Source organism: Gouania willdenowi, unplaced genomic scaffold (assembly GCF_900634775.1).
Source record: "Gouania willdenowi unplaced genomic scaffold, fGouWil2.1 scaffold_22_arrow_ctg1, whole genome shotgun sequence".
NCBI classification, from domain to species: Eukaryota; Metazoa; Chordata; class Actinopteri; order Blenniiformes; family Gobiesocidae; genus Gouania; species Gouania willdenowi.
In genome coordinates, this window is record NW_021144985.1 from 53,485 (window position 1) to 65,116 (window position 11,632).

General features: G+C 41.6%; 1 protein-coding gene across 1 annotated transcript; it reads right to left on the reverse strand.

The window, feature by feature from the left end:
- Window positions 1-3,046: 3,046 nt before the first annotated feature.
- Window positions 3,047-5,349, reverse strand: LOC114459012 (uncharacterized). The gene is made up of 5 exons (XM_028441401.1): window positions 5,151-5,349; window positions 3,959-4,159; window positions 3,441-3,810; window positions 3,300-3,346; window positions 3,047-3,196 (listed from the first exon to the last, which is right to left on the reverse strand). The coding sequence occupies exons 1-4, from the start codon at window positions 5,332-5,334 to the stop codon at window positions 3,328-3,330; spliced, it is 774 nt and encodes a 257-aa protein (XP_028297202.1). The 5' UTR covers window positions 5,335-5,349; the 3' UTR covers window positions 3,047-3,196; window positions 3,300-3,327.
- Between the last annotated feature and the right edge of the window lie 6,283 nt (window positions 5,350-11,632).

Below are 11,632 nucleotides of genomic sequence, written 5' to 3' on the forward strand. Positions count from 1 at the left end.
ATCTCAGCTCAACAGTTAATGTCATCCACTAAAGTGTTTCTCACCAACAAAACACTTGATACACGTCTCAAAAGAAGCTCATTCAACCACAACACTAACAAATAAACACACTTTAGAAACACACATTGTCATTGTGAGCACACTGAACTTCTAAATACTAACAACAAAGAGCTTTACATCAAATACATCTGATCTTTCAACTTTACATGATTTTTGTATTATTTTGGGCTGAATTTGAGAAAATCTGAGTCTTTAATCGTTCTCCACGTAAAGTTTGTTTCTGTTTTTCTGTCCACATTCACACAAATAAGGGTCTACATGGTGGTAAAATACATCAAGGTCTTAACAAAACATTTGTCTAGTGCAAAGAAATGCAATTTTTGCCATAATTGCAAGTTTTTGACAAGATTCTTTCACTGTCACTGATGTTTCCATGCAGGAAAATAGCAACAAAATGTGAAATGAGATCAAATTGTTGGTTATCTTTTACTGAGGCCAAAATGTTTGATAATTCCAGGGGATCTATTGGGGGATTTACCATACTGTTACAGATTGGTACAAAGTGCACAGCCATGTCCAGCTCATCATGTCAATCAGGGAGATCTGCTGCACCTGTAGAGTTTGACTGTGAATAATTGATCCAAGTACTTACATCAATTATTCACAGTCAAACTCAAGCTTTAAAGAAGGCCAGCACATGGTGCAGAACCTTCTGAATCCAATTTCTCACAGCAACTGAATGAAGAGTGAAAATCCTCCTTATATAGTCCAGTCCAGCTGATTGTCAACAACTCACAGTCGTGCTCAACTCTACAGGTGCAGCAGATCTCCCTGATTGACATGATGAGCTGGACATGGCTGTGCACTTTGTACCAATCTGTAACAGTATGGTAAATCCCCCAATAGATCCCCTGGAATTATCAAACATTTTGGCCTCAGTAAAAGATAACCAACAATTTGATCTCATTTCACATTTTGTTGCTATTTTCCTGCATGGAAACATCAGTGACAGTGAAAGAATCTTGTCAAAAAATTGCAAATATGGTGAAAGTTGCATTTTTTTTGCACTAGACAAATGTTTTGTTCAGACCTTGATGTACTTTACCACCATGTAGACCCTTATTTGTGTGAATGTGGATAGAAAAACAGAAACAAACTTTATGAGGAGAACGATTAAAGACTCAGACTTTCTCAAATTCAGCCCAAAATAATACTGAAATAAAGTACATATTAAAAATACTAGTTAATTACAGTGTTTAAGTGGATTAAATTAAAGCAGAATTAAGTGTTTACAAGATAGAGGAATTATTTAATTCAGAATTGAAGTTGGAATGAACCAGCCACCTAAATCAGATTTAAGTTTAATTTGGGATTCAATTTGCATTAGGAATTAAATGTTTAGAAGGTGAAATTAAAGATGATTTAACTTTTATTCTGAATTAAAGAGGAATTAAAGCTCAAACGTAAACGTGGCCAGTGACAAAGAAAAAAATAAGTTGATTGAATAAAAAAAGTACTGAATAATAAGGACATCAGTGGAAATGTAAAATTATCCCCTAAAAAATAATACTCAAGTAAAATTTCAGTCATTAACTAAATTTGTTCACACTGTATGTACTGTATATATATATATATATATATATATATACAAATTCCCAACAACAAACAGATATAAAATACTTGAAATATATACTTTTTTAAAAAACTTAAAAATATCTATTATTTACAAATTTACAAACTATTTTACAAATAGCAAATTCAGCCCTGTGATGAGAGTGGAGGAAAGAGGTTCCTCATTTCCCACTTTATTTACTTTTTGCCATAATTGCGCTCCTCCAGTAAAGCCCTCCACTCATCATAGGACTGAGTCTCAGTCTCTTCACAATACCAGTTGCCAAAATACTGGCGATGTGTAGGAGGGTTCCTGTCCTTTTTGCACTTGCTGCAAACTATAGTGTCTTTCTTTTTGGTGTATTTTCTTTTAAAAATACCTGACTGCTCTGCCTCCATTTGTCTTTTCCTATACTGCTGTGTGGTGTAGGGAACCGCTTGAGGTGTTACCTGTGTCTGAAATGTTAGAGGGGAAGTAATTAAGGGTTTTGGAGGGGCAGGTGGAACAGGATGAAAAAAGAGCAATGTCTGTGGTGGTGGTGGTGGTGGTGGTGGCTGAGGTGGTGGTCTTCCTTTAAGTTGTGCCTGCCCAGCAGTGTTCGGTGGCAGCACAAAAGGATGACGCTGAGCTAAAGAGCCAAATGTAAAAGTTTGTCCTTTCTGCAGGGCAGGTGGAAGTCTTGATGAAGCTGCCATTGGGGCCTGTAAAGCTGGAAGACCCTGCTTTAAAATATCCTGCTCCTGTGCCTTGCACCGCCTACAGTACCTATGAAAACACAAAATAATTTATATGAAAACAAAAGTTTCTACATTGTAAAATGCACAAAAAATGTAATCTTGCTTTTGATGTGATTTACATGAGACAAATATGTCCCCGAGGCCTTAATCTGGAATATGTAATAAAGTTTCATAAACAACAAAAAAAAGTCTCATAATTAGTGGTCAACAAAATCAGCTCTACATAAAATATGTATATTTATATAAATCCTACTCACCACTGTGAAACTGTTGCAGCATTTACTTCAGGCAGCTGTATAGTGGTCTCGCTCATCAGCCTGGCGTTTCTGACTACGCACTCCCTGATGTTTTTGTACGTGCGTATCACCACAGTGTATCTTGACAGCTTCTTTCCCTCACAGCGCACAGTGCTCGGGTAGATGGCAAAAAGCTTGACAAAGATCGCCTCAACCACTCTGTTGCAGTCGGGCCACTGTGCAGGACTGTGAGAAAATAATGTATGCTTTAAAAACATTACAATAATGTGTGACTTACATTATATTTAACTTTTTTTTTACATAACCCAGATATTGTGTTTTCCTAGTTTAATTCACCTTTTGGTGCTCTCCACACCTGGAGCCACAATCTTCTTCGTAGCCCGGAATCGTCCCTTGCTCAGGCTGGTCTGGTGTCGAGCTGGTTAGACAGTTTTTTTTTTGTCATACTCCCCCAGTTCCTGCCCCAGAGCAATGACCTGACTACATTCCTCCTGAGTCAGCGCAAGACGGTGGTCTCTTAGTCCAGCCAAGTAATCAGCCAGATCCTGCACTGCGCCATACCCTTCAATGTTATCAGGGCCAACCCAATCCTAACAAAAACAAAAACAAGAAAAAAGAACCACTGATGACAGCAGTGCACACTCATCAATCCAAGCAATTCTTTTTTTTTCTTTAAGGTAAACAACTTCTTACATGGCATGAGGAGGAGTGTGGAGATGGATCAGTAGATGGCGCTGATGCTAAAAGAAAAAGACAAGTATTTAGTGTAAAACATTTTCAATTTAAAAAAATAAGCAAAACGTGAGATTTTAGAAACAGTTGTGTAAAACTCACTAGACTGTTCTGCAGGAGAAACTGTTTGTGTGGAATGGGGGAGCAGAGCGGTCACAGCAGGTGAAGGAGCTGCAGAAGCTGATGATGAGGCGACATGTGACTGAGTCACTGGCAACAGAGGGATAACGGGGGGAATGGGAGGCACAAAGGCAGTAGCCTGAGGAGATGGAGGTGCTGAGGAACCAGGAACAGCTGCAGATGCTTGTGAGGTGAGAAGTGCTTGCTCTGCCTCTAGTGTGGGTACTGTCATGTCCTGTGAAGCCCTCATCTATCTCAACTTCAGTGGTCTCAGACTCTTCAATGACCACTTTGTGGTCCTGCAGAACTTTGCCAGTTTGCTGATAGAGGTATTCCACACCTAAAAGCTCACCTTCAAAATGATGATTTAACAAAACAAGACAAAAAAAGAAAAGAAAAGAAAAGAAAAAGCACAAACAAGAACACAAAAAAAGTTAAACATTAGATGAAAGCATAAGTTGAAGAAATCAAAAACAAACAATCATATAACAATAATCAACCTGTGTATTGTCTTGGCCCGACATAAGGGATGATCTTTTCGCCCAGAACCTCCTCTGCTAGGGTGTTAGCAGCATGACGGAGCAGATGGTTGTATGAGCACGACTGCTCATCCTTTGATGCTGCCACAGCCCGGTCCTCATTCCACCTTGATAGCCCATCCAAAAGATAGGCCTGGAAGAAGACATCACTTGCCAGGGTCCCTATAAAGTAATTCAGAAAACAGAGAATAAAAAAATATTCATCATACATATTGTTCCAACAACATATTTCTGTTTATAATCATTAGAACACTTGCAATTGACGAAGAGACACAACAGTCAGATAATCTGAAACAATTTAAGGACAAAACGAGGAGTACATTTTTACACACATACAGATCTCAAGTCAACTCTTCATTGAAAGCTACAGCGACGACATGGAACTCATTAACTGGTCATTGAGCGCCATTGACAAAATCTTCTCAACGAGGCAATTGCTTCAGCACGAAATACCGTGTCCAAAGGACACATACCCAAGTGGATATGTCGTGGACGCACGAGGGAGAAGCCAGATGCTCCCTCTCTCCCAGCTGACAGTAGCCTGCTAATGATGGGGGTATGTGTATGTGCATGTGCCTTCCGGATGGATCGTAACCAGAGGCGACTTTCAGAGGATATGAAGGTACTCCGAAAGCAGAAGAACTTCACGTTTGGAGAGTTGGAGGAACGTAAACAACGACTGGAAAAGAAAGCCCGAGGAACAACGGAAGAAGAAGACTGTGAGGAGGAGTAACAACAGGAACAATGACTGCAGACGAGAACACATCAAAAAAAAAAAAAAAAAAAGAAAAAAAAAAAAAAAAAAAAAAAAAAAAAAGGGAAGAAACGAGGTTGGATGTAAAATTATCTGTGTTCAAATTAGGGGACGGATCTGGATAAGCATAATGCTTTTTTCCGTCGCCCTTTCCGGCATGAAAAAGGACAAAAAAAGGACAAAAAAAAAAAAAAGAAAAAACAAAAAAACAATGATGTGATTTTGCTCTGAATGTCAAATGAATTTCTGTGAATGCGACCATGTCGGAAATGAACTGAATAAATAAATAAATAAATAAATTAATCTGATTCTTTAGGATCCGTCATGCTATATTTCAGTGTAGTCACAAAATACTTTTGTAAGAAAAAAAAAAAACAAATAAAGTATGACAATGTTTACCAGGGATGAAACGGTTCAGGTGAAGATGAAAAGACTCCAGTGACGTAGAACCTCGGGCACAGCGGTACGTGGGCAGACGGTGACCTCCCTTCAGGACATTTCCCGTCTGCAGGTAAAGCTGGATCCCTTGTGGATCCTGGATGCAGGTGACATGTTTCTTCTGGGATTTAACGATTTCACTCATTCTTGCTGAGTTTATCAGTGGGACTCCCAGAGTGTGACGACCGTTGTCACCATCCAAGCCCTGGATGAGCCTTTCAATGAGAACCTGTGTCTCCCGAACACCGCGGGTGGTCCTCTTGCAGTGCAGGGCAAGCTCATTTTGGCTGATAGACCGGAGTACATCTGCCTCAGATGGAGTTCGGCCTTTAGCTTCTAGCTCTGACTGCTTTGCTATTTTCAGGGCCTTCAGGTTGTCTTCATCCCACATGAAGATGCAGTGGCTGAGGCGACCCATGAAAGTGGCATACAGCTGGTGGGAATCAGTTGTGCAGCCAACCGAAAACCTCCTCATAAAGTGCCAAATGTCGAGCCGGATGTTCAGATGTTTCCATTCTTCGAACATTCTCCTAAGAAAGCTGTTGCCACAGCACTCTTTGTCGACATAGAGCACATCAGGAGGAGGTACCCCAGCCATCCTGTATCTCCTGACCAGCCCGTCAATCATTGGCCCGAGGCCAAACCCCTCACTGGCAGTGAGCACAGACATGATGACCTGTCCATGCTCATTTCCAACATTTGTCACCCAGGTCGCAGTTCCAAAGCTCCTCCCTGCAAGTTTGCGGGCAACTTTTTTCGTAGAGTCCATTTTTAAAATGCAGCCAAGTTGGGACGTGATGGCTGCTTTAATTTCTTCCAGCCTCTGAAGAACATCCTGGGCGTACACCTGCATCAGCCACCTGTGTTTAGGAACAGTAAGCATTGCAGGTGTGGGTGGAAATGTCACAGGACTAATCAGACCCTTCTCCATGGCACTCTTCACTCCTCTGCAGTCTGTCAGGTACTGCACCGTCTTCTGCAGCCAGATTTCAGAGTGACGCTCCTGCAGCTTCCTCTGAATCTGACTGCTGCTGTTTCCCAGGCCTCTCTGGCGCATCAAACTCACAACCTCCATATCACAAGCAAGTTTGGATGTTAAAATGGATGGAAACTGCATCCTGTGTAAAGGATATATTTTGACGAGGATTACACCACCGAAGTGTTCAAGGAGCGCGCAAAATACAGGAGCGCAAGGAAACAACTCCAGGAGCGAAAAATCAAGTCTCGCGTTCTCTACCCCGCAAAACTCATGCTGTTTCTGCAGGATGGAAAGACTAAGACTTTTGAAAACCCACGAGAAGCAGCTGAGGGTCTAAAGGACTTTGGTGTAACGATGGAAGTCCCAAGAAAAGAGCCGGATTGGGACTCAGCGCTGCGGGCTGAGGGATGGCAGTCCCCCCGCAGTAGGAGCAAGCATACTCCCGCTGGGGAAATAACAGCCAGCGTTGACTCTCTTCGACTTTCCTTGAACAGTTATGAAAATGATAAAACAGTCGATGATTAAGGTATGTGGAGACTACATTGTGGCTAGTGCTTATTTGTATAATTAAGTGCGATGTCCGCAGTGTGTGAACATATACTTACACAAGCTGAAAACACAAGTCGTGTATATGACTATGATGAACTGGTTTCCGAATAAAATTTATTTCCAAACATAAATGATACATGTAAATATTATACAGACGCAGAATTTAATAATAATATAGAAACGGTTGGTTCATTTTCTCTTATTCATTTGAATTGTAGAAGCCTGTATTCAAATTTTAGTAAAATAGTGTTATGGCAATTTTTATATTCATCATCATATCCTCAAATGTATGTTCATGTGTACAATTTGTCATGTTTTAATACATGACGACTCCATTACTCTTTACACCTTTGAACAGCTGAATCATGATTAAACAGTACAGATCGTATTATTCTCAGTGCAGCACAGTCTCTGCTCACATGCAGATATACACTGACGCACACACTTATCAAGGACAGATAAAAGACTGGCACCAAACCTTCTCATAACATCTTCATCATCCTCCAACATTTCCACTATGGGCATCTGACTCCCTCCCTTTTGTCTCTCACTGTTGGGACCTTTTCTTATCTGTATAAAAAGCTTAAGCTTTGAAACTGTTGGAGAGGGGCGCGGCACTTCCTTCGGACGTCCGCCTGGACGGACGCTAATTTTGTTTCACTTTGTTCCATTTTGTACCTTTTTACTTAGCAATAGAATAAACTTTTTATATAAAATCATCAATGCTTCTCCTGGATTCCATCATTCAACCAGAGCAATGAATCATGTCACTAAATGAGGTCAACCGTAAATTCTGCCGTAACAATTGGCGTCGACGAACTGAATCCATCTTCTGCTCTGTGGGGCGTCGATCGTGGACCAGCACTGGGTCGACACATTTGAAGCCCCGGGGCTGGCCCGCGGTGGTCCGCCCTCGGACAGAGACTGGAGCACGAACCATCGGTTGAACCCCAACACCAATTCGGACTAAGGTAAAGCTGCCTTTATAAACATATATGTATAAATTTTCATTTACATATATATATATATTCGCTCTGTGTTGATTTTTTTTTGGAACCAGTCAAGCATTGTATTGATTTTCAGCTTTGAGCTTTGATTTTGATCCTCAGCTGTTCTGTGTTTTGACGCAGTGAATAGCCATGAGAAGGGCTCAAATGGTTGAGGTTCTATGCTTTTTAATGCTGTAGGTTCCCTCTGGTTTTCTTCGGGCTCGGATATTTTGTTTAGGCATAAAATACGGCTGGTCATTATTTACTTTGGGTTTTGTTCGGACACCCACAGACAGCCTGTGAGGTCCTGACCATAGATAGACGGGCAACCAAGGTTTCCAAAACATCCCAGCGGTGCCATGATCTGAGTTCACCTCTGTACCGAAAGATTAAAACCCCGAATCTAACCTAAATTGTGTTTCTGTGAATCAAACAGATGAACAACCCAATAAACAAATAATATATGCATACGCATATACAATCTTGGTATGATGTGAACTCAGATCATGCTTTCAGGCGAGTTTTACTTTTTTTTTTTATCTTTGTATGGTTGTTTGGCTTTAATGCTTTCATTTGACAAGTGTCAGCTTTCGGCTTCTGTGCGCCTTGATTTTTTTTTGTTTTGTTTTTCTCTCGAAGAGAGAGTCTCTCACACACACACACACACACACACACACACACACACACACACACACACACACACACACACACACACACACACACACACACACACACACACACACGCACACACGCACACACGCACACACATACAGAGAGAGAGAAAGGGAGAGAGAGAGAGCACACACACAAACACGCGCACGCACAGCGCACGCACAGCGCACGCGCACGGGCGCACGCACACGCACAGCCACACCCATCCCAAGAGAGAGAGGTGGCGCCCCTCACTGGCCAGTTTAGTGCACTACACACTTGTGACAGAATAGTGCCATTACACACAGACACTATTTTTATTTTAATTTTAAATTTTATTTTGATTTCATGTTTGATGGGCAACACACACTCAAACACACACACACAGATGAATAAAGTATTTCATTTTATTTTATTTTAATATTACTGTTACCATCATTATCATTTTTTATTATTTAAATTGTTAGTTTCTGTTGGCTTTGTGGTTGCCCCCTGAAGAAACGACATCTTCAATGAAAGAATGAAATCACCTTCAACTCTTATGCTAATGAAATGTCAACATCATTCAAAGGACCAAGCATCAGAAGGAAATGGACAATCAAAGGTGTGTGACCTTTCAGGACTCAAGGACTCAACTCCCATTCAGCAAAGCAATGCTGAAATAACTCGCTCAGTCCCAAGTCAACTCTTCATCGTCTATGAATGGGCCGCATGCCAATGCCCCATCATCAAAGACTGAGAACCTGTGGGCGTCGGAGTGGACACTCCCCCCACCAATGAGTTGCGAGTTAAACGCCACGACTACTGCCTGAATGATGGGCAGCAACTGCAGACTGGTCACACGTCTGCTGGATATCTTCACCAAAAAAGACACTGTTTCAAAAGCCACAAGGATACCAAGCCACAAGAAGTCCACCACAGCCTTTGGTGGTAGTGCTAAATCACTTTAGCCTTGAACTTTGGCATGGAGGGGGACAACTAGCAAATAGCCAACAAGCTTCTCCTTCGCACAATACTAACCCCTCTATCTTCTGACTGTGCACTAGATTATTTTGTTTTCATTTATTCTCTCACACGCAGACAGACCAGACATACAGTCACACACCCACATTCACAACTATGAGAACTTCACACAGAACCCTTCTGTTTGCCACATGAGATCAAGTGTGCCCATCATTTATCTTTGCTCATTTATTTACACTGCTTTGGCCTTTATGAGAAAACAACAAACAAAGGGGAAGCTTTTCTTTCATTTATTTTCTTGATTGAGGGGAGGCCCCCCACAATGCAAGATATGGTTACATCCGCTGAAGACAGAGCCCTCTGTTGCCTCAGCTTTTGGAGCTGAAGTTTTAATTTTTATTGGCCATGATTTTTTTGAGCTCACACGTTTTTCTCCTTTGTTATTTCTGAACGATTCTTCTTTTTCTCTTTTGTTTTTACTCAATTTCAGGAAAATTGAGACAGAGATTGAGGACTGCAGCCTCAACAAGTTTAAATTTTGACATTTTTTGACCGATACCCTCGTAAACAATCTGTACCTTACCCTTTTTGAAGCTGCTTGCGACAGACAGCCTAGTTCAACATTCATTGTTTTCATTTTGCGCGCCTCCCCCTTAACCGCGTCGGACTGTCTGGCCGGCCCAAAGCCACTCGACAGCATGGGGGGGGGTACCAAATTTTTCCTGAGAAAAAAAATGTCCCATTAGTTGCTATGAGTACATAGGCAATTACTTTTCAAACAAGAAGTCCTGGTTTAATGTGCAGAAAAAGGATAAACCTTGCTAGGGAAAGCACTCTTCGGGGGATAGCAGTCCACCTGATTTGATACATGCTTGGTAACCGAATACCGTTCTGAACAAATTTCTACGTTCCCTTAGAGTGAGGGTTATTAGAGGTTGCGTGCTCCGTTCAATGTTGAGTGATATTAGAGGTGCCCAGAAAGTTCTGACAGTTGAGTTTCCCTCAGGTTGCAGACCGAGGTTGAGTTTCCTGCCGATTCAGAGGTTTTTTCTTAGACTTCTGGAGTTTATGGTGGTTGAGTTATTCCCAAACTCTTATTCTTCAAGAGTGGCGGTTGAGTTTCCTGCCGATTCAGAGGTTTTTTCTTAGACTTCTGGAGTTTATGGTGGTTGAGTTATTCCCAAACTCTTATTTTTCAAGAGCGGTGGTTGAGTTTCCTGCTGATTCAGAGATTCTTTTTTACATTTCTGGAGATGGACAGCGGTTGAGTTTCCCCCGCGGACCGGGGTTGAGTTTGGTTATTGTGCATGGCCGTGCGATTTCTGCCTGATCAGCAGCTAGTAGACTGTCAGTACTGCAAGGGACAATACTCTAAGTGTAGACTCCGCCAAGGCGGAAGTAAAAAGGAGCGTACCTCTTAGTAATCAGATGATACCAGTAAAAAGCAATTAACTGACACTAAAAGGTTGCCAAGCATGAAGGGGCAATAAGAGCTCATTGACCCCGAGAGAGGAGGTGGACTGGCTATCGCCATTGGTGGGTTAGATGAGACCTATATTCCACTTAGACACTGCAGCAAAACCTTGTGAATGCATGGACGTGAAAATTGAGGCATGAACGTGTGCGGTGCATGAGTGACTGAATGATGACACGTTACGTATGCCTGAGAGAACCGCGTTGTGAGTGCGAATGTGCCGTGGACGTGTCATTGAGTGATTGACCGATGAATGGCTGTTTGACTACACATGTTCCTCTGTTTCACCTTCTTTTCCTCCTGGGTTTTGATGCACTTGATCTTCTCCCTGTTTTTGCCAATTATGTAGTGGGGTGTTCAGAAAACACTGCTGCTTGTTAAAAGAACTATGGTTTGAGGCCTTGGGCCTTCTAAAAAGTTTACCAGGTTTTAAAGATTTTTTTTTCTGGGTGTTTAAAAACACCAAACGACATTTTTTATATATGATACCACTTTCAGTGGAATGACTGGCTTTGACCTTGACTGACCTTACATGTTCAGTGTCCATGTTTTTTGTTGTTATATGTGTATACTCGTTGTGGTGTGCACTTGTCTACGTCTTCGTCTTAGTTGTTGTTATTATGTAGCTTTTTCCAAAATACAGGTCGCTGTAAGGAGACGAATCAGATCCAACTAAAGAAAAGAGATATTTTAAATTATTCATTTAAGTCTTAATGTTTTCCTCTCTTTCTGTTTCTGAGTGTTTCCTAACAGAAAATGCCACCGCCTTCTCGACTCCGATCCTGCCTCCCCCAGCCGCCATGCCTGGTCACTGCTCTTATGATGAAGGATGAGAATT

What these genes read in the sequence shown, in the direction of transcription:
- LOC114459012 (XM_028441401.1), bottom strand. Translation starts at nt 5,334, where the DNA reads ATGAGTGAAATCGTTAAATCCCAGAAGAAACATGTCACCTGCATCCAG. An exon ending in CCTGAACCGTTTCATCCCTG is followed by an intron (nt 4,160 to 5,150) that starts GTAAACATTGTC and finishes ATTACTTTATAG; the next exon opens with GGACCCTGGCAAGTGATGTC. An exon ending in CGGGCCAAGACAATACACAG is followed by an intron (nt 3,811 to 3,958) that starts GTTGATTATTGT and finishes ATCATTTTGAAG; the next exon opens with GTGAGCTTTTAGGTGTGGAA.